Source organism: Oncorhynchus tshawytscha, linkage group LG20 (genome assembly GCF_018296145.1).
Source record: "Oncorhynchus tshawytscha isolate Ot180627B linkage group LG20, Otsh_v2.0, whole genome shotgun sequence".
NCBI lineage: Eukaryota > Metazoa > Chordata > Actinopteri > Salmoniformes > Salmonidae > Oncorhynchus > Oncorhynchus tshawytscha.
The window spans coordinates 5,235,088-5,258,789 of NC_056448.1; the positions used below are offsets into that span (position 1 = coordinate 5,235,088).

At 42.6% G+C, this 23,702-nt stretch overlaps 1 protein-coding gene across 2 annotated transcripts in view; it reads right to left on the reverse strand.

Annotated features, from left to right (window-relative positions):
* Positions 1-23,437, reverse strand: part of LOC112219599 (endoplasmic reticulum metallopeptidase 1) — a 45,762-nt gene extending 22,325 nt beyond the window's left edge. The window contains exons 1-7 of one of the 2 annotated variants that reach the window (XM_024380964.2): positions 23,345-23,437; positions 22,855-23,198; positions 15,420-15,715; positions 8,130-8,257; positions 7,828-7,933; positions 6,319-6,465; positions 1,953-2,045 (exon numbers count right to left, since the gene is read on the reverse strand). In XM_024380964.2, the coding sequence (XP_024236732.1) occupies positions 1,953-2,045; positions 6,319-6,465; positions 7,828-7,933; positions 8,130-8,257; positions 15,420-15,715; positions 22,855-23,123 (1,039 nt within the window). In that variant the 5' untranslated portion in view covers positions 23,124-23,198; positions 23,345-23,437. The remainder of the gene's footprint in view (positions 1-1,952; positions 2,046-6,318; positions 6,466-7,827; positions 7,934-8,129; positions 8,258-15,419; positions 15,716-22,854; positions 23,199-23,344) is intronic. The other variant, XM_024380965.2, reaches the window with a different exon arrangement.
* Positions 23,438-23,702: the final 265 nt, after the last annotated feature.

The following is a 23,702-nucleotide window of genomic DNA, read 5'->3' on the forward strand; positions in this document are numbered from 1 at the left end:
GAGCATGGAGGCGCTACCAGGAGACAGGCCAGTACATCAGGAGATGTTAGGAGGGCAACAACCCAGCAGCAGGACCGCTACCTCCGCCTTTGTGCAAGGAGGAGCAGGAGGAGCACTGCCAGAGCCCTGCAAAATGACCTCCAGCAGGCCACAAATGTGCATGTGTCTGCTCAAACAGTCAGAAACAGACTCCATGAGGGTGGTATGAGGGCCCGACGTCCACAGGTGGGGGTTGGGCTTACAGCCCAACACCGTGCAGGACGTTTGGCATTTTCCAGAGAACACTAAGATTGGCAAATTCGCCACTAGCGCCCTGTGCTCTTCACAGATGAAAGCAGGCTCACACTGAGCACATGTGACAGACGTGACAGAGTCTGGAGACGCCGTGGAGAACGTTCTGCTGCCTGCAACATCCTCCAGCATGACCGGTTTGGCGGTGGGTAAGTCATGGTGTGGGGTGGCATTTCTTTGGGGGGCCGCACAGCCCTCCATGTGCTTTCCAGGGGTAGCCTGACTGCCATTAGGTACCGAGATGAGATCCTCAGACCCCTTGTGAGACCATATGCTGGTGCGGTTGGCCCTGGGTTCCTCCTAATGCAAGACAATGCTAGACCTCATGTGGCTGGAGTGTGTCAGCAGTTCCTGCAAGAGGAAGGCATTGATGCTATGGACTGGCCCGCCCGTTCCCCAGACCTGAATCCAATTGAGCACATCTGGGACATCATGTCTCGCTCCATCCACCAACGCCACGTTGCACCACAGACTGTCCAGGAGTTGGCGGATGCTTTAGTCCAGGTCTGGGAGGAGATCCCTCAGGAGACCATCCGCCACCTCATCAGGAGCATGCCCAGGCGTTGTAGGGAGGTCAATACAGGCACGTGGAGGCCACACACACTACTGAGCCTCATTTTGACTTGTTTTAAGGACATTACATCAAAGTTGGATCAGCCTGTGTGGTTTTCCACTTTAATTTTGAGTGTGACTCCAAATCCAGACCTCCATGGGTTGATACATTTGATTTCCATTGATCATTTGTGTGTGATTTTGTTGTCAGCACATTCAACTATGTAAAGAAAAAACTTGTGGCAGTGACGTTGAGTCTCCTTCTAAAGCTGTTCTGAAAACTGGCTGTAGTGTCTATTTTTTCATTTTCAATGTAAACTATAACCTGGGTGTCCTCTTCAGCCTTATCTACAATGCTTGCTGCCACCAAACACACCTTGATTCGGGCATGTTCAAAAACTTTTTCTGTGGGCTCTTTGTTTTTTTTTTATGTCAGAGGCAGAGGATGTTACTGTACATTTGTCATCAAACTCAATTATCTTTTCTTATCTCTTCCTTATTTGACTTTCCCACGTTTCAAATTCAGTAGGGAGACAACTAGCCTAGGCTATGTGACGTGATTACATAGGGACCTCTTCACTAGTTGACCACCACATCCAATACCTGTGTTAAGATCAGTTACTTACACCACTGGCCCTCCCCATAACCTCTATGTATAAATAAGAGAGCAGGACTGGAATCAGTGTGTTTCAGGAGAGAATGATTACACAGAAGGATGATCGCGCTTTTAAACGGTCTTTCTGGGGGGGGCGAGAGAAATAACGAGGCAACATTATTTAACACTCATCGCTTTTATTAGAATGTTTACAGTGCGAACAGTGAAACAATAAATCATCTAAATAGGTGCCGAAACAAACAGTCAAATCTGAGAGGTGCATGAGCCTGTTCCGGCAGGACCCGTCTCAAATTAAGCACTTGCAAACAGGTGTAGCCCACTATCCCTTGCTTAAACCCCACCAAAGCGGAGCTAAGCTGAGCCGTTCAAACACCACGGTACCGGTCTTCTTCGACTCCCTGCAGCTTCCGATTGATGACGGAGAAACTGCCCTCCACCCACACAATCTTTGTTCTTATTTGAGAAGCACCGCTATGTGGCCCAAAGTACTCACCCGCCCTCTGGATGGAGTCTGTCAGTATCCTGTCGGGTGTGTCGTACTTGGTGTGGTAGATGAAGCCGTTCTCAATGAAGGCTAAATCAATGCCTACAGACAGAGGGACATGAGTCACATTGGAGGAAAGACTCCAGGGAGAGTATAGGTGATGGAATTTACTAATTAGAGGCTGACCAATATATTTTGTTGGGGTCTGAAAACAATTTTGGGGAGGACAACTTACCGATCGATATACAGTTGAAGTCGGAAGTTTACATACACTTAGATTGGAGTCATTAAAACTCGTTTTTCAACCACTCCACAAATTTCTTGTTAACAAACTATAGCTTTGGCAAGTTGGTTAGGACATCTACTTTGTGCATGACACAAGTCATTTTTCCAACAATTGTTTACAGACAGATTATTTCACTGTATCACAATTCCAGCGGGTCAGAAGTTAACATATACTAATTTGACTGTGCCTTTAAACGGCTTGGAAAATTCCAGAAAATGATGTCATGGGTTTAGAAGCTTCTGATAGGCTAATTGACATCATTTGAGTCAATTGGAGGTGTACCTGTGGATGTATTTCAAGGCCTACCTTCAAACTCAGTGCCTCTTTGCTTGACATCATGGGAAAATCTAAAGAAATCAGCCAAGACCTCAGAAAAAGGATTGTAGACCTCCACAAGTCTGGTTCATCCTTGGGAGCAATTTCCAAACCCCTGAAGGTACCATGTTCATATGTACAAACAATAGTATGCAAGTATGATCACAGTGGGACTACGCAGCCGTCATACCGCTCAGGAAGGAGACGCATTCGGTCTCCTAGAGATGAACGCACTTTGGTGCGAAAAGTGCAAATCAATCCCAGAACAACAGCAAAGGACCTTGTGAAGATGCTGGAGGAAACAAAGGTATCTATATTGACAGTAAAACGAGTCCTATATCCACATAAAATCGACATTTGGGGTGGCAGGTAGTTTAGCAGTTAGAGCGTTGGACTTGTAACCAAAAGGTTGCAAGGTCGAATCCCCGAGCTAAAATCCCCAAGGTAAAAATCTGCCGTTCTGTCCCTGAACAAGGCAAGTAACCCACTATTTCTAGGCCGTCATTGAAAGTAAGAATTTGTTCTTAACTGACTTGCCTGGTAAAATAAAAAATACAAATAAAATAACCTGAAAGGCCACTCAGCAAGGAAGAAGCCACTGCTCTAAAACTGCCATAAAAAGCCAGACTACGGTTTGCATCTGCACATGGGGACAAAGTACTTTTTGGAGAAATGTCCTCTGGTCTGATGAAACAACAATAAAACTGTTTGGCCATTCCTCCAAACATCGTTATGTTTGGAGGAAAATGGAGGAGGTTTGCAAGCCGAAGAACACCATCCCAACCGTGAAGCACGGGGGTGGCAGCATCATGTTGTGGGGGTGCTTTGCTGCAGGAGGGACTGGTGCCCTTCACAAAATAGATGGCATCATGAGGGTGGAAGATTATGTGAATAAATTGAAGCAACATCTCAAGACATTAGTCAGGAAGTTAAAGCTTGGTCGCAAATGGGTCTTCCAAATGGGCAATGACCCCAAGCATACTTCCAAAGTTGTGGCAAAATGGCTTTTGGACAACAAATGTATTGGAGTGGCCATCACAAAGCCCTAACCTCAATCCCATAGAAAATTTGTGGGCAGATCTGAAAAAGCATGTGCGAGCAAGGAGGTCTACAAACCTGACTCAGTTACACCAGCTCTGTCAGGAGGAATGGGCCAAAACTCAACCAACTTATTTTGGGAAGCTTGTGGAAGGCTACTCAAAACGTTTGACCCAAGTTAAACAATTTAAAGGCAATGCTACCAAATACGAATTGAGTGTATGTAATCTTCTGACCCACTGGGAATGTGATGAAAGAAATAAAAGCTTAAATAAATCCCTCTACTATTATTCTGACAATTCCCATTCTTAAAATAAAGTGGCCCTTAACTAAAACAGGACATTTTTACTAGGATTAAATGTCAGGAATTGTGAAAAACCAAGTTAAATGTATTTGGCTAAGGCGTATGTAAACTTCAGACTTCAACTGTTTCTGCCAATATACTGTTTTACAGTGGGGAAATTAAAGTGTAATTTTCCCACACTGCTAATTCTCATAAATTGCCATTCAAAATATCAATTGTTCAAGAAATATGATTCAAATGTGGACTTCTTACATTACAACAATAATAACATCATGAGAATGGGTGCAAATGATCAGATGAGCATGAAATTCCCTTTTTTCATCCTATTTATGGATATCTGTTATAGGTGGAATATCATCCGATATTGATATAACGGTAAGGCAAATATCGGACGATAATAAAATCGGGAGAAAATATAAGAAATATTTACAGTGGGTATCGTAAGTATTCAACCCTGGGATTTTTTCAGATTTTGTTGCGTTACAAAGTGGGATTGAAAGATTTAATTGTCATCTATCTACATAAAATACTCCATAAGGTCAAAGGGAAAAGAAAATTCAAGAATAGTTTACAAATTTTTAAAAAAATTATAACTAAAGTATAGTTGTATTTACCCCCTTTGATTAGGCAAGCCTAAATTAGTTCAGAAAGTCAAACACTTTGCTTAACAAATCACATAACAGACTCCAGCCACCCTGGTCATAGCCTGTTCTCTCTGCTATCGCACGGAAAGCGGTACTGGAGTGCCAAGTCTCGGTCCAAAAGGCTTCTTAACAGCTTCTACCCCCAAGCCATAAGACTCCTGAACAGCTAATCAAATAGCTACCCCTCCTCCCATTTTTACGTTGCTGCTACTCTGTTTATCATCTATGCAGTCACTTTATCTCTACCTACATGTACATATCTCAAATACCTCGACTAAACTGTGCCCCCGCACATTGACTCTGTATCGGTACCCCCTGTATATCGCGTCGTTAGTGTTATTTTATTGTTGCTCTTTAATTATTTGTTCTTTTTCTTTTTTTACTTCAGTTTATTTTATGTAAAAACGTTTAACACTTATTTTTCTTCAAACTGCATTGTTGGTTAAGGGCCTGTAAGTAAACATTTCACTGTAAGGTCTACTACACATGTTGTATTCGGAGCATGTGACAAAGAACATTTGATTTGATAATAAGTTACATGGGCTCAGTGTGTGAAATAATAGGGGTTGACATGAGTTTTTTCAATGACTACTCCTTCTGCTGTCCCCCATTTATACAACATCTGTAAGGTCCCTCAGTTAAGTATTGCATTTCCAAAACAGATTCAACTACAAAGACCAGGGAGCTTTTCAAAAGCCTCATAGAAGAGCAGTGATTGGTAGATGAGAAACAATAACAAATCAGACACTGAATATATCTTTAAGCATGGCCGAGTTAATAATTATGCTGTGGATGATGAATTAAACCACCCAGACACAAAGATAGTCATCCTTCTGAACTGAGGAAACTGCTCAGGGATTTCACCATGAGGCCATTGGTGATTTTAAAACAGCTAGAGTTTAATGGCTGTGACTCCACAATAATGACCTAAATGGAAGAGTGAAAAGAATACAAATATACAGAATAAAAATATTCAAAAAACATGCATCCTGTAAATCAACAAGGCACTAATGTAATACTGCAAAAAAAACACACAAAAGGAATAGACCTTTTGGCCTAAATGAACATCCTTATGTCTGGGGCAAATCCAACAACACATCACTGAGTAACTGCCTCTTTATTTTCCAACATGGTGGTGCCTGCAACATGGTATGGGTATGCTTGACATCAGCAAAGACTGGGGAGTTTTTCAGGATAAAAAGAAACGTGATGAGCTAAGCACAGGCAAAATGCTAGAGAAGAATCTGCTTCAGTCTGCTTTACACCAGACACTGTAAGAGTATTAACCCTTCAGCAGAACAATAACCTATAACACAAGGCAAAATAAATCTACATTGGAGTTGCTTACCAAGAAGACAGTGAATGTCCCAGAGTGACCAAGCTACAGTTGGGAGTAAATCTGCTTGAAAATCTATGGCAAGACTTAAATGTCTGTCTAGCCATGATCCCCAACACCTTGAAACAACTTGAAGAATTTAAAATTGAAAAAATATATTTATAAAAAAGGCTAATAATGCACAATGCAGGTGTGCAAAGCTGTTAGATTTACCCAGGAGGACTCACAGCTGTAACCACTGCAAAAAAAAGTAGATTCATTCCACTTTGTACCAAAAAATCCTAGGCGGGTGGTTCAACACTAACTCATACAGTAATGTTGAACTACAATACAGCAAAGCTTCAAATAAAGTGAAGGCAGACTGCAGTCGACTGAAAACAAGACGGCAGAGTGGAAATCTAATGTCAGGAGAGTTGATAACTTTACTTGAAGATACTGAAGCTTTACCCTACCTGGAATGTTTCCAAAGTCCCTGTAGATGCGGAAATCTGTGTCGGATGGGATCAACCTGCGCTGGAAGATTTCCTGTCCCACCACAGAAGCAAAGGGATGTTTGGCAGCATGCTTATAGGCCTGGATCAACCAGGGGTTCTCGGGACCTGTGTGAATCAATGAAGGTGAGACGAGAGAAGACAGACTTGTAAAAGATGTGAAGATTTAACTTTTAAAATTGTATACAGAATTGACCCTTTAAAGCAGGGGAAGGCAACTAGACTCAGCCGCGGGCCGATTTTTGTCGGATCAAATGGTTGGGTGTCCAGAACACAATTATAATCACTTCTACACTGCAAAATGATCACAAATAAGTCCAAAAATAGATGATTGTATTTGTAAATAATAATGACATATCTTGATTACGTTGAGACGCGATCATATAAGTCTATTTATTGTACTTGTGGGAACACTTGGGAACAGATTTCTGAAATGAAACAAATGTTTAGCTTAATTCCTGGTGATTTTACCAAAAACTAAAATCCCTGCAGGCCACCTGTTGCGGACCCCTGCTTTAAAGGATACAAAAACAATAGCAAGGTAAGGTAAGTTATTCAAATGTACAACAGCAGGCCAGTTTTTTCTAAAACACCTTTCCTCAAATTGACATATGGGGATATTTGCCAGCTCTACTCCGTCCCGAGGGGCAAGAAGGCTTGTTCAGTTGCTGATTCAGAGACACGGACACCTATATAAATGTATAAATGTGTTCCAATTGGCCCAGTTCCTGAGTCGTGTTCATTAGGCACCAAACTGAAGAAAACTGACTGAATCACCTGAACTGGGTTAACTGAATTTGTCCCGACGTTCTTGATTTAGTTTTTTTATGTACTTATAATGATTTTTTATTTTTTTACTTTACCCCCTTTTTATACCCAATTTCGTGGTATCCAATTGGTAGTTACGATCTTGCCTCATCACTGCAACTCCTTTACGGACTTGGAAGAGGTGAAGGTCAAGAGCCATGCGTCCTCCGAAACATGACCCTGCCAAGCCGCACTGCTTCTTGACACACTGCTCAATGTGTCAGTGGAAGCATCGTCCAACTGACAACTGAGGTCAGCTTGCAGGCGCCCAGCTCGCCACAAGGAGTTGCTAGAGAACGACGAGACAAGGAAATCCTGGCGACCAAACCCTCCCGTGTGCCGTCACATGGGGCTCCCGGTCACGGCCGGCTTTGACACAGCCTGGGATTGAACCCGAGGTTGTAGTGACGCCTCAGCACTGCGATGGAGTGCTTTGGACCGCTGCGCCACTCGGGAGCCCCCTATTTGTGTACTTGTTTGACATTTTACTGCATTATTAGGAGCTACTAACATAAGCATTTCACTGTGCCCATTATAACATCTGCTAAACTGTGTATGCGACCAATAAACATTGATTTTAACTGAACCACCTGAATCCCTTTTTTGTTTGCAGTTGCAAAACATTTTGCTGCAGTGTGCCCTAATAAAGATGTGTCCACAAACCTGTCTGGAACACCAACTCTTTGCCTCCCACCCCCACAGCCTCCAGGTTGATGAAGGCTCGGACCTGCTTGGCCCAGGGATGCTGAGTGATGAAGCCATGACTCGCCTAACATAGATAGAGTATAAAATATTTCACATTCCATGTTACGTCATTGAATAGAATTATACAAGAACAAAAGGTGTCCTTGCACAAAAGAGGAATAGTATTTATGATTCTGGCTGAAACAAATCAAAATGTGATTGTGAAATTCCTCTTAGTTGACCTGACCAGTGTTCACTACTGTCCCCAGTTTCTCTCTCACCTGCTGCATGGTCTCCTCTGCCCCGTTGAAGAGGAACACTACCCCGTGTCGTAAGGGAGTGGAGAGATTGGCCAAGGAGTGGAGCACCTCCAACATCACCGCACAGCTCACCGCATCATCACTCGCACCTGTCACACGCACAGGTGACATGGGGTCATAAAAAAAAAATGCTGTCAGAATAGCTTTGCGTGTGCGTGCGTATATAGTCTCGTAGAATCACACAGGTGTGTTTGTGAATATTGGCGAGCGAGATTAGTGTGTGTTTGTGTGTGCGCGCCTGTGCCAGTGCTGCTGAAATTCCTACCTGGGGAGGGATGAATGCCTAATCACACAGTGGGAGCAACAGTGATCTCTTAATGCCGAACTGTTACTGCCTAAACATCAGACAAGCTACACAGTGGGAGCAACAGTAGCCTGAGTCTATTTAGAACCGTTCATCAGAAAAGCTATTCAGCACTGCACGCCCAATGCATAGCCTGCCCTGTAGGTAAAATGCACATCTCGTGCCAGATTCTGGTTCAGCGGTTGGTGCTGAATACAAATCACCCCCGGAAATGCAAGGTCTAGTCCCGGTCCGGCCGCTCACCCGTGTTGCCTTCTACTCTAAAGCTATTCCCATCTAATAAAAACTTTAAAAATACAAAATACACTACAAGTAAAACAGAAGGAGGGTGGAATTCCACACTTTGGCCCTTTGTCCCGCAACCAAAAAAATCATGTCCCGCATTTTAAATCAACAAATTCAAACACAGCTAATTTACAAAAAAGGCAAATTTGTCCTGGATTTCAGTCAGACATTCCAACCGGTCTCTTTTGCAGTCAAGTTTTGCTATTGACGAGATATACACACAGTTTGGCCAGTTTATTATGCACTGGGTTGGACTGCTCTTTGCCTCCAGGACGGCCCAGATTCCTCGGGGCATGGAAACATTACTCACTTGGAATCAAGGGACCTAACGTGTGCCAGGAAAACATACTCCACGCCATTACACCACCATCCGGTACTGTTGACACCATGCAGGATGGGGCCATGGCTGTTTACGCCAAATCCTGACTCTGCAACAGGAACTGGGATTCATCAGAACAGGCAATGTTTTTCCACTCCTCAAATTGTCCAGTATTGGTGATCGTGGGCCCACTGGAGCCGCTTATTCTTGTTTTTAGCTGATAAGAGTGGAACCTGGTGTGTTATTCTGCTGCAATAGCCCATCCGTGAAAAGGACCAACAACTTGTGCATTCTGAGATGCCTTAACAGTGGTACTCAACCGTTATTTTCCTGTTTGTGGACCGCCTGTTAGCTTCCACAATTCTTGCCATTCTACTTCGACCTCTCAATGAGCAGTTTTCGCCCACAGGACTGCCTCTGACAATGTTTTTTTGTTGGTCGCACCATTTTCGGTAAATCCTAGACATGGTTGTGAAAAGCTCAGGAGGCCGGCCCTTTCTCAGTTTTTGGAACTGGCGTGCCTGACACCAACGTTCATACCACGTTCAAAGTCGCTTAGGTCACTCATTTTGCCCATTCTAACGTTCAATCTAACAGTAACTGAATGCCTTGATGCCTGTCTGCCTGCTTTATATAGCAAGCCACGCCCACGTGACTCACTGTCTGTAGGAGCGAACCATTTCTGTGAACGGGGGGGTGTACCTAATGAACTGGCCACTGAGTGTATAGTACCAGTCAAAAGTTGACACCTACTGATTCAAGAGTTTCTCTTTATTTGTACTATTTTCTACATTGTAGAATAATAATGAAGACATCAAAACTATAAAATAAACACATCATTCAAATATATTTTATATTTGAGATTCTTCAAAGTAGCAACCCTTTGCCTTAATGACAGCATTGCATTTGCACGCCTTGATGTTTTCTACATTATGTTACGTTACAGCCTCATTCTAAATTGATTAAATGTATATTTTTCTCCCTCAATCTACACACAATAACGCATAATGACAAAGCAAAAACATTTTTTTCTAAATTTTTGCAAAAGTATTAAAAATAAAATATCACATTTACACAAGTATTCAGATCCTTTACTCAGTACTTTGTTGATGCACCTTTGGCAGCGATTACAGCCTCGAGTCTTCTTGGGTATGACGCTACAAGCTTGGCACACCTGTATTTGAGGAGTTTCTCCCATTCTTCAAAGCAGATCCTCTCAAACTATGTCAGGTTGGATGGGGAGCGTCGCTGCACAGCTATTTTCAGTTCTCTCCAGAGATGTTCAATCGGGTTCAAGTCCGGGCTCTGGCTGGGTCACTGAAGGACATTCAGAGACGTGTCCCGAAGCCACTCCTGTGTTGTCTTGGCTGTCTGCTTAGAGTCGTTGTCCTATTGGAAGGTGAACCGTCACTCCAGTCGGAGGTCCTGAGAGCTCTAGAGCAGGTTTTCATCAAGGATCTCTCTGTACTTTGCTCCATTCATCCTTCCCTTGATCATGACTAGTCTCCCAGTCCCTGCAGCTGAAAAACATCCCTACAGCATGATGGTGCCTGGTTTCCTCCAGACGTGACGCTTGGCATTCAGGTCAAAGAGTTCCAAGCGGTCTGTCATGTGCCTTTTACTGAGGAGTGGCTCCGCCTGGCTGCTCTACCATAAATGCCTGATTGATGGAATACAAGATACAGTGTAAATTTGGTCCGATTGCACTTCCTAAGGCTTCCACTAGATGTCAAGTCTTTAGAATGTTGTTTCAGGCTTCTACTGTGAAGGGGGAGCGAATAAAAGCTGTTTGAATCAGGGGTCTGAAGTCACAGAATTGTCCGGTTGGAATATTACTGAAGATTTATGATAAAAACATCCTAAAGATCGATTCTAAACATCGTTTGACATGTTTCTACGAACTGTAATAGAACATTTTTTGACTTTTCGTCTGGACTTAGTGCTCGCGCCTTGTGCATTTGGATTACTGGACTAAACATGAACAAAAAGGAGGTATTTGGACATAAATTATGGACTTTATCGAACAAAACAAACACTTATTGTGGAACTGGGATTCCTGAGAGTGCATTCCAATGAAGGTCAAAGGTAAGTGAAAATGTATAATGCTATTTCTGACTTTTGTTGACTCCACAACATGGCGGGTATCTGTTTGGTGGCTGAGCACTGTACTCAGATTATTGCATGGTGTGCTTTTGCCATAAAGCAGGAGAAGTATATCTTTAATTCTATGCATAACACTTGTATCTTTCATCAACGTTTATGATAAGTATTCCTGTAATTTGATGTGGCTCTCTGCAAAATCACAGGATGTTTTGGAGGCAAAACATTACTGAACATAACGCGCCAATGTAAACTGAGATTTTTGGATATAAATATGAACTTTATCAAACAAAACATATATGTATTGTGTAACATGAAGTCCTATGAGTGCCATCTGATGAAGATCATCAAAGGTTAGTGATGAATTTTATCTCTATTTCTGCTTTTTGTGACTCCTCTCTTTGGCTGGAAAATGGCTGTGATTTTTGTGACTCGGCACTGACCTAACATAATCACATGGTATGCTTCCGTCATAAAGCCTTTTTGAAATTGGACACTGTGGTGGGATTAACAACAAGTTTATCTTTAAAATGGTGTATAATACTTGTATGTTTGAGGAATTTTAATTATGGGATTTGTTGTTTGAATTTGGCCCACTGCATTTTCACTGGCTGTTGTCAAATCGATCCCGTTAACGGGATTTCAGCCATAAGAAGATAAAGGCCTGATTGGTGAAGTGCTGCAGAGATGGCTTTCCTTCTGGAAGGTTCTCCCATCTCCGCAGAGGAACTCTGGAGCTCTGTCAGAGTGACCATCAGGTTCTGGGTCACCTCCTTGAACAAGGCCCTTCTCCCCCGATTGCTCAGTTTGAGCCAAACGGCCAGCTCTGGGAAGAGTCTTGGTGTTCCAAACTTCTATGTTCTTGGGGACCTTCAATGCTGCAGAAATGTTTTAGTACTTTTTCCCAGATCGGTGTCTCGACACAATCTTGTTGTTTCAGAGCTCTACTGAAAATTACTTTTAACCTCATGGCTTGTTTTTTGCTCTGGCATGCACGGTCAACTGTGGGACCTTATATAGACAGGTATGTGCCTTTCCAAATCATGTCTAATCAATTTAATTTAACACAGGTGGACTCCAATCAAGTTGTGTAAACATTAAGGATGATCAATGACAAACAGGATGCACCTGAGCTCAATTGACACTTATAGAAAAGGGCCTGGATGTAAATAAGGTATGTTTTTTATTTTTAATACATTTGCTAATAATTCTAAAAACCTGTTTCACTTTGTCATGGGGTATTGTGTGTAGCTTGATGAGGAAAGCTTAGCCTAGTGGTTAGAGCATTGGACTAGTAACCGAAAGGTTGCAAGAACGGATCCCAGAGCTGACAAGGTACAAATCTGTCGTTCTGCCCCTGAACAAGGCAGTTAACCCACTGTTCCTAGACATTCATTGAAAATAACAATTTGTTCTTAACTGACTTGCCTGGTTAAATAAAAGGTAAAAATAAAATACACTTTTTTAAAATCAATTTTAGAATAAGGCTGTGGCGTAACAAAATGTGGAAAATGTCAAGGGGTCTGAATACTTTCCGAATGCACTGCATAGGTCGCAACAGTAGATCTTCACCTGACTGAAGCAAGGCAACAGGTGTAAAGGCATGGGGAGGTCAACTCAAGAGTGTTGGTGGTTACTATGTGTCAGTGTCTGGAGCAGTGACAAAAAACATGCAGATTTGTATGCTGACGAGAAGTACAAGTAGGGCCTACATCAAGATCATCTGATCTAAGCTGTCAAGTCAGCAGATAGAGCACATCAAGGCCATAGAACTGTTTGGCCATAATGACCATCATTATGTGTGGAGGAAAAGGGGGGAGGCTTGCAAGCCGAACAACACCATCCCAACCGTGAAGAACGGGGGTGGCAGCATCATGTTGCGGGGGTGCTTTGCTGCAGGAGGGTCTGGTGCACGTCACAAAATAGATGGCATCATGGGGTAAGAAAATTATGTGGATATTTTGAAGCAACATCTCAAGACATCAGTCAGGAAGATAAATCTTGGTCACAAATGGGTCTTCCAAATGGACAATGAAACCCAAGCATACTTACAAAGTTGTGTCAAAATGGCTTAAGGACAACAAAGTCAAGGTATTGGAGCGGCCATCACAAAACCCCGACCTCAATCCTATAGAAAATCTGTGGGCAAAACTGAAAAAGCGTGTGCGGGCAAGGAGGCCTACAAACCTGACTCAGTTACACCAGCTCTGTCCGGAGGAATGGGCCAAAATTCACCCACCTTATTGTGGGAAGCTTGTGGAATGCTACATGAAACATTTGGCCCAAGTTAAACAATTTAAAGGCAATGCTACCAAATACTAATTGTGTGTATGTAAACTTCTGACCCACTGGGAATATGATGAAAGAAATAAAAGCTGAAATAAATTATTCTCTCTCTATTATTCTTACATTTCACATTCTTAAAATAAAGTGGTGTTCCTAACTGACCTAAGACACAGACTTTTTACAAGGATTAAATGTCAGGAATTGTGAAAAACTGAGTTTAAATGTATTTGGCTAAGGTGTATGTAAACTTACAACTTCAACTATAGATGGATAGATGGATAGGTACAGTGGGGCAAAAAAGTATTTAGTCAGTCACCAATTGTGCAAGTTCTCCCACTTAAAAAGATGAGAGGCCTGTAATTTTCATCATAGGTACACTTCAACTATGACAGACAAAATGAGAAAAAAAATCCAGAAAATCACATTGTAGGATTTTTAATGAATTTATTTGCAAATGATGGTGGAAAATAAGTATTTGGTCACCTACAAACAAGCAAGATTTCTGGCTCTCACAGACCTGTGAAACTTCTTCTTTAAGAGGCTCCTCTGTCCTCCACTCCTTGCCTGTATTAATGGCACCTGTTTGAACTTGTTATCAGTATTAAAGACACCTGTCCACAACCTCAAACAGTCACACTCCAAACTCCACTATGGCCAAGACCAAAGAGCTGTCAAAGGACACCAGAAACAAAATTGTAGACCTGCACCAGGCTGGAAAGACTGAATCTGCAATAGGTAAGCAGCTTGGTTTGAATAAATCAACTGTGGGAGCAATTATTAGGAAATGGAAGACATACAAGACCACTGATAATCTCCCTCGATCTGGGGCTCCACGCAAGATCTCACCCCGTGGGGTCAAAATGATCACAAGAACGGTGAGCAAAAATCCCAGAACCACATGGGGGACCTAGTGAATGACCTGCAGAGAGCTGGGACCAAAGTAACAAAGCCTACCATCAGTAACACACTACGCCGCCAGGGACTCAAATCCTGCAGTGCCAGACGTGTCCCCCTGCTTAAGCCAGTACATGTCCAGGCCCGTCTGAATTTTGCTAGAGAGCATTTGCATGATCCAGAAGAAGATTGGGAGAATGTCATATGGTCAGATGAAACTAAAATAGAACTTTTTGGTCAAAACTCAACTCGTCGTGTTTGGAGGACAAAGAATGCTGAGTTGCATCCAAAGAACACCATACCTACTGTGAAGCATGGGGGTGGTAACATCATGCTTTGGGGCTGTTTTTCTGGGACCAGGACGACTGATCCGTGTAAAGGAAAGAATGAATGGGTTCATGTATCGTGAGATTTTGAGTGAAAACCTCCTTCCATCAGCAAGGTCATTGAAGATGAAACGTGGCTGGGTCTTTCAGCATGACAATGATCCCAAACACACCGCCCGGGCAACGAAGGAGTGGCTTCGTAAGAAGCATTTCAAGGCCCTGGAGTGGCCTAGCCAGTCTCCAGATCTCAACCCCATAGAAACTCTTTGGAGGGAGTTGAAAGTCCATGTTGCCCAGCAACAGCCCCAAAACATCACTGCTCTAGAGGAGATCTGCATGGAGGAATGGGCCAAAATACCAGCAACAGTGTGTGAAAACCTTGTGAAGACTTACAGAAAAATGTTGGACCTCTGTCATTGCCAACAAAGGGTATATAACAAAGTATTGAGATAAACCTTTGTTATTGACCAAATACTTATTTTCCACCATAATTTGCAAATAAATTCATTAAAAATCCTACAATGTGATTTTCTGGATTTTTTTTTCTCATTTTGTCTGTCATAGTTAAAGTGTACCTATGATGAAAATTACAGGCCTCTCATCTTTTTAAGTGGGAGAACTTGCACAATTGGTGGCTGACTAAATACTTTTTTGCCCCACTGTAGGTAGGTAGGTAGGTAGGTAGTAGAGTTGTGAGTAACATAACGAAAAAGGACATATGTTGTATTGTACTGTACCTGGACTGTTGGCCACAGTATCAAAGTGGCAATTGGCCAGCATGAGGTGCTGAGCCCCAGCCTTGGGCTCCAGACGGACAGCAATGTTGCTGACCTTACAGTAGGATGTGATCCCTCCCAGGAACTTGTAGGAGCCTGTGGGTCTCTGTACGTCCACAGTGACAGAGTTGGGTCCTGAGGCGCTAATGGTCTTGATGTGCTCTATCTGCTCCAGCAGGAAGTTTACCGTTAGGACCTCGTTCTCTCGGCTGCCCACGGGACGGGGACCGACGCTGGTGATGCGCTCCAGGTGCTTCCTGGTACCAGACAAGGCATACAGGGAGTCAGCAAATATGCTGAGGTATGGCCATATCCATGTACAAGGACCCATGAGCACCAACATGTGAAGTACATAGGAGCATGTCAAATTGGGTGTAAAATGAAAGCTAGGCAAAGGCTTTGATTTCTTTTCAAACAAATGGAAAGGGGGTCAATAAAATCATTATCATAAACGTGTTAAAAAGGTATTAGAAAAATATCAAAACACAATAATGTTTAAGTCCCCTGCCAACTCATAAACGCAACGTGTTGGTCCTATGTTTCATGAGCTGAAATAAAATATCAGAGAAATTATCCATATCACAAAAAGCTTATTTCTTTCAAATTTGGTGCACAAATTAGTTTGCATCCCTGTTAGTGAGCATTTTTCCTTTGCCAAGATAACGTCTTGATATGCCACACCTGTCAGGTGGATGGACTGATTAAACAGGTGCACCTTGCGCTGGGGACAATAAAAGGCCACTCTAAAATTTGCAGTTTTGTCACAACACACAACAGATGTCACAAGTTGATGAACCGTGGAATTGGCATGCTGACTGCAGGAATGTCCACCAGAGCAGTTGCCAGATCATTTAATGTTAATTTCTCTACCATAAGCCACCTCCAATATCGTTTTAGAGAATTTGGTAGTACGTCCAAACGACCTCATAACCGCAGAAAACCTTTAACCACGCCAGGCCAGGGCCTCCACATCCGGATTTTTCGGCATCGAACCCGACTTGATGGCCAATGGTACCATGGAGAAGTGTGCTCTTCACAAATTAATCCCAGTTTCAACTGTACCGGGCAGACGGCATGGCATTGTGTGGGCAAATGGTTTGCTGATGTCAACGTTGTTAACAGAGTGCCCCATGGTGGCAGTGGGGTTATGGTGTGGGCAGGCATAAGCTGCAGGCTTATAATTTCATTTTATCGATGGCAATTTGAATGCACAGAGACTGTGACGAGATCCTGAGGCCCATTGTTGTGCCATTCATCTGCCACCATCACCTCATGTTTCAGCATGCAGCATGATAATGCACAGCCCCATGTCACAAGGGTCTGTACACAATTCCTGGAAGCTGAATATTCCCAGTTCTTCCATGGCCTGACATGTCACCAATTGAGCATGTACCTCTGCAAGACCCAGAGTTACCTCTGCTGCAGAGGATAAGTTAATTTGAGTTACAAGCCTTAGAAAATGCTGCCCAAATAAATGTTTCACAGAGTTCAAGTAAGAGACACATCTCAACATCAACTGTTCAGACGAGGCTGCGTGAATCAGGCCTTCATTGTTGGATTGCTGCAAAGAAACCTCTACTAAAGGACACCAATAAGAAGAAGAGACTTGCTTGGGCCAAGAAACACGAGCAATGGACATTAGACCGATTAGACATTAAACTCGAAAGCCCAGGAAAATAAACAGGCACAGTAGGCAACAATACTGTAAAGTAGGCCTAATAATGCTCAAAAATAATGCTTAAATAAATCGACTGCTGGTCTTTACTGTATGCTGCACATTTTTACATTGTATTCCATTTCCAATGAGATTATTCAAGCCGTCGACTCACTGATGAATGAAGATTATGAGCGATCGGCAAAGGCCATCTGTAATCGGCTGGCATCATTGCACAAAATCAACATCGCTCTAATCACAGTTAGAAGACAGTTGAAGAAACTTGCGTGGATTTATGGAAAGGCTCAGTAAGAAATGTTATGTTTTTTTATTCTCTGAACATTAACCGTGTGTTTGCTTGTTTTGTACTGTTCTGTAGTTTTGACCCAATGATTCGTCTGACAAACAAAGAACTTTGCGTCCTGCAGGCCCAGGCATGGATCAAAGCTGGCGAGACATTCAATGACGGCATCTTCACAGACGAATCAACCGTGGCCCTTGAGCAATTTGCTCAAAATTGCTACAGATAAAAAGGAAGACGGTCTAGTAAGCCGAGTCCCAAGCATCTTGAAATGGTTACAAAAGTATCTCTAAAAGCTTTGATGTTCATCAGTCCACGGTAAGACAAATTGTGGACTGTTGCTACTCTCCCCAGGAGTGGCCGTCCTCCAAAGATGACTGCAAGAGCATAGTGCAGAATGCTCAATGAGGTTAAGAAGAATCTTAGAATGTCAGCTAAAGACTTACATACATTTCTGGGGACGATTCTACAAAACGTAAAACACCAAACAAGAATGGTGTTGTAACGAGATTCGTCTTCCTCTGAAGAGGGAAGGATCGGACCAATATGCAGCGTGGTACGTGTAAATGTTGATATTTATTAACACTGAACACAAAATAACAAGGAGAACGAATGAAAACTAAACAGATCTGTCTGGTGAAGAGACAGAAAACAATCACCCACAGCTAAAATGGGGAAAACAGGCTACCTAAGTATGATTCTCAATCAGAGACAACGAACGACACCTGTCTCTGATTGAGAACCATACCAGGCCAAACACATAAATACTACATAGAAAAACGAACATAGATGACCCACCCCAACTCACGCCCTGACCAAACTAACACAAAGACATAATAAAGGAACTAAGGTCAGAACGTGACAGGTGTTCATGGGAGGACACAACGGAAGAAGCCATTGCTGTCCAAAAAAAACATTGCTGCATGTCTGAGGTTCGTAAAAGAGGACCTGGATGTTCAACAGCGCTACTGGCAAAATATGGACAGTTGAGTTGTTTGGAAGGAACACACACCACTATGTGTGGAGAAAAAAAAGGCACAGAACACCAACATCAAAACCTCATCCCCACTGTAAAGTATGGTGGAGAGAGCATCATGGTTTGGGTATGATTTGCTCAGGGCCTGGAAAGGTTGCTATTGTCGACAGAAAAATGTATTCCCAAGTTTACCAAGACATTTTGCAGGAGAATGTAAGGCTATCTGTCCGCCAATTGAAGCCCAACAGAAGTTGAGTACAACAGGACAACGACAAAAAACAAGTAAATCAACAATGGCTTCAACAGAAGAAAATATGCCTTCTGGAGTGGCCCAGTCAGAGTCCTGACCTCAACCCGATTGAGATGCTGTGGCATGACCTCAAAAGAGCAGTTCACACCAGACATCCCATGAATATTGCTGAACTGATAAAGTTTTGTAACGAGGAATTGTCCAAAATTCCTCCTGACCGTTGTGTAGGTCTGATCCGCAACTACAGAAAACGTTTGGTTGAGGTTATTGCTGCCAAAGGAGGGTCAACCAGCTTTTAAATCCAAGGGTTCACATACTTTTTACACCCTGCACTGTGAATGTTTACAGTCTGTTCAATAAAAACCTAAACATAATGCAGAATTCACAGCCTGCTGAAAAACAAAATGCCTCCAGTTGTCAAAACACAGAATATCTATGGGGCTTTTATATAATAATAATAATGCCGGGTTAATAATAAATCAATTTAACCCCTTTCCACTTGTTAAAGATTCCAATTATATAAAGTGTTTTTAGCCACAATCGGCCCCAACCCCAATGAATATATTCGGGCACAGTCGATAGCGCCCTGGACTTCGGGATAGAAAGTTGAGGACTAGAAACTTGCTCCCTGCTTGTATCATTACATTGGTGTCAGAAGTGACCGGACCTTGCATCCACAAAGTACGGGTGCTTGGCCAGTGAGCGCGTTCCTATAAAACGTTGAGTAGCAAGCAAGCATGCTTTTGGTGCACAGTCGATAGCACGCTGGACTTCGGGCTAGAAGATCGAGGGTTCCAAACCTGCTCTATGCTTGTTTATTACATTATTCATCTAATATATATATATTTTAAATTCCATAACATTAACCATGTGTGTTCTCTTGTTTTGTATCTCTTTGATGTATTAATCAAAACCAGTCCCCATGCCGGTCTCAGAGCAGCGCGAAACCGTGATGAAACAGTCGATCACATGTCATTCAGTGATATTTATTCCCATAGTAATTCGTTGAAATTGCCTCCAGCTGTCCATCACTACTGTAAATAAAAACACAGCATCTTGTTTACATTCTTTACTGTAACCACAATGTCACAAATCATTTGTATCTACCTTTCCAATTACTTTTAGAGTTTGGGATTTACAAATTTGCGCTTTTCATGTCATTTTTCGGTAAACTCATTTTTGGATTTAAGTATCACTTTTGCCTTCCGAATTCATAAGGGGCATTTTTCGTTTGGGCAAATCTACTCTGTGAGAATATATAATAAATAAATCGCTTTGTAAATAAGGGTGCATTAGGAAAGTAAAATGGCATCCGAAACAGACGGTGGGAACATTTTTCCTTTTAGAGACTAATAAGTGGCGTCCAGGTCATTTTCGTTTCTCTTAGAATAACAACCTTAGTGTAACAACAGTTTTAGTAAGTAATATGCTACAGTCCAGTTACAGCTTCTTCTGACCAAGTAACAAAACAAAAAGTGTATTTTTTTCCCAGGTGTGTGTGCAGGACAGAGGAATAGCTATTCTTACACTATTGTTCTAAATTCAATCACCTTCTTCATCCTCATCATTCAGTTCATTGAAATTAAATGTTGAAGTCGTGCACAGTTATCAGTTTATCATTTGGTTTATATTGCCCATTCATTGTCAGTTAGTGACACCGTAGCCCATTTGGGACCCAAAAGCATAATGAGTGCTCTAACTCCTCCCCCTTGCGCTGGTCTGGAGCAATGAAGCGGTGTACAGAACCACACACATTACCTATAAATCCCGCGGCATAAACTCGCAACTTTTAAAGGAGGAACCACTGTAGTTACAATTAGGTAAGTCTGCCCTGGCCTTGATTTTAAGGTCCATAAAAAAGATTGTATGGTAAAGCCTTGCTTTCAACGTCCACAGACGTCTGGACCAGCGTTTATTTGGCCCAAACATTGACGTCCATGATTTGTTCACAAATCTGAATCAATCAAAGACGTTTATGTTTCACAAGTTTGGACAGTACAAATCAGCAAAGAAAAGTAGAGTATAGTTCAGAAGAGTACAGTAAAGATCAGTAAACTATAGTTCAACACAGTACAGTAAAGGAAAGTAAGAGTATAGTTTAGGACAGTACAGTCCTGTACAGTAGAATAGAGTTCAGTAGAGTAGAGCACACCAGAGTTGAGTACACTATAATGTACTGTACAAAACTTCACTGTTCTGTACTCTACTGAGGTCTACTTTGATGTCCAAACTTCTGAAACAGACGTCAAGTTGACACTTGATGTCAGGGATGTAGACCCCCACTTCCAACCACTACCTATCCTGGTCCCAGATTTGTTTGCGCTGTCTTGACAACTCCTATGGTCATTTGTCATGCTTTATCACCATGAGTTGGTAAGACAGCACAAACAGATCTGGAACCAGGCTACCCCTTTCCTTTCTCCACTCAGGACACGGAACTGCCGTAGCGCGCTTCGCCCCCGAGCACCACGAGTTCGCGCCCAGTGCTGGGCAGTCGCTGTATAAACATTTCACTTCACCCACTATAACATCTGCTAATCTGTGTACATGACCAATACACTTTGATTTGGAAGTCCCAAAAGGGCTATATGGGTGTGGCTAAGCAAACTGTACTATCCAAATAACTTCAGATTCCTTTTCCTTTGTCTGACAGGTTTGTCCTCAGATTAAGTAGCCGTCACATTATTTGACACCTTCATAAGGCTAATGTATGTAGACTCCCACCTCATAACTTCCTTTCCTCCACTAAAGAGTCACTAATATAGTTTGGCTAATAGAGTCCTTTCCTGTATGTTAGCCTCAGGGTTGCCCTCAGACTATATAGTCAATACAGCCTATATGTGTCACGTGAACATTCATCAAGTGTATGTGTCTACTTTTGTCTCTCTATGTAATAGCGTCATGAAGCAGGATTTCATCAAATAAGCAGCTGCTCTTTGATTAACTGAACAGCAGACATCAATCAACTGTTTATAATGGGAATGAAAATAAGTATGTTAGATAATGTGCTAAGCTGCAAGCCTTCAAGTGTCTATGCTGCAACAGTCTATGTACCAGAGGGCTAGGGGTCAGTCTGTCCTATCTGATGTCATTCTCCTGTCTTATCTGGTGTCCTGTGTAATCTTAAGTATGCTCCCTCTAATTCTCACATTTCGTTCTCTCCCCTTCCGGAGGACCTGAGCCCTAGGACCACGCCTCAGGACTACCTAACCTGACGACTCCTGGCTGTTCCTGTCCCCAGTCCACCTAGTCGTGTTGCTGATCAAGTTTCTGCTGTTTTGCCTGTGGTTATGGAACCCTCACCTGTTCACCGGACATGCAGCCTTGTCCTGGACCATCTGTTTTCTGGACCTCTCTATCTATTTATATTATTTTTAATAAATCCATGAACATCTTGAATAATGATCTGGCTTTAATGGCCATGTACTCTTATCTCCCCCTGGCACAGCCAGAAGAGGACTGGCTACCCCTCTGAGCCTGATTCCTCTCTAGTTTCTTCCTAGGTTCCTGCCTTTCTAGGGAGTTTTTCCTAGCCACCATGCGTCCATATCTTCATTGCTTGCTCTTTGGGGTTTAGGCTAGGTTCTGCATAAGCAATTTGTGACACCTGCATAAGCAATTTGTGACACCTGCATAAACCATTTGTGACACCTGCATAAGCAATTTGTGACATCTGCATAAACCATTTGTGGCATCTGCTCATGCAAAAACGGCTTTATAAATACATTTGATTTGATTCAGTTTAGCCTATGTACAGGAACATTGGTCTCTCTGTCGGCTGATATCGCCTTCACTACTGACAGGTTCAAACTGTCAAGAAACAACGGAGAAGCATTGTTTTCCATTTACTCCTCCAATTTTCAACCGACCTTAGCAACACCCTAGTGACACCTGGGGTGTAATTAGTCGAAACAGTTTCGTTTTCCAACGAAAACGAGAGTTTCTATTGGACACATTTAGGTAGGTCCCTCCCTATTTAGTTCCGTTTCAGAAACGTTTAGCAAAAGAATGTGGGTTAATTTGCAGGACAACAACTACCGGTGGATTGTACTGTTGGTAGCTAGGTGGGACTCGCTAAGGTAAACAACTAGAGGAAAGGTTAGTTTGCGCAACGGGGACTTTAAAGGTAACCTGGAATTGATATCGTGAAATAAGTTATATAATGCAACCTGTTGAGATTCGAGAATACATATCAGCAAACATATCAAGATTTACCTTGCCCTGACAGCATTGAACTCGCCAGTAGCTTTTCCAAAGACAAGTTGCTGTAATGAGAAATGAACAAGTCCCCACAGCACCAGAATAAATACAGTCACCAGTGCGACTCCGACGCCTTCGTGTAGCATGTAAAAGCTCACTTTGGGTTTCTTTTTCACGACACTGCATCCGTTGGTTCCGCATTGATCCTCAGGGTCATAATTCCTTTCGGAAACATTGTTTTGCAAGCAGGCTTTTATTCTCCTAATATTGGTGCCACTCTGCATCGTTGCCACTGGTACACCTTCAAGCGTCGCTTCGGTGAACACCTGATGGATGACGACAGGGGGAAACTTCTTTCACTACAAGGAAGTAGACGATGGTATACATAAAATCGAAGGTGCATCAGTTCCCAGTCAATTATCATGATAAGTTCTCTGGTCTTATCAATTCAATACCTATTGGGTATATTGGTTATGGGGAGAATACTTGTAAATAAAGGCCATACCTGTGCACACAGTCCCAGTGATATCTTCCCTTCTCAATTGTCAGTCACTTACAGCCTCCTGATTTCCACCAATCAGCGTGCCCGAATACATATTTGGACTCTGACCCCTCCCACTCCAGGTCAGAATGCGGGACTCGTTTAATCTGGCCCAAACGAAAGATGATTGCATTTGTTTTGGAACCGGGCTGCTTCCCAGGCACGAACCAATTTCCCCGTTCAAAACCAACGGTGAAGTCGGTTCAAGACAAAAGTGACATCATTAAGCACGTGGAGTAATGAGTAGTGTTATGTGTTTCCACGTGCAAAAGTGATTGCTTTTGATTAAACCACATTATCTGCCTTCCCAATGAAATCTAGT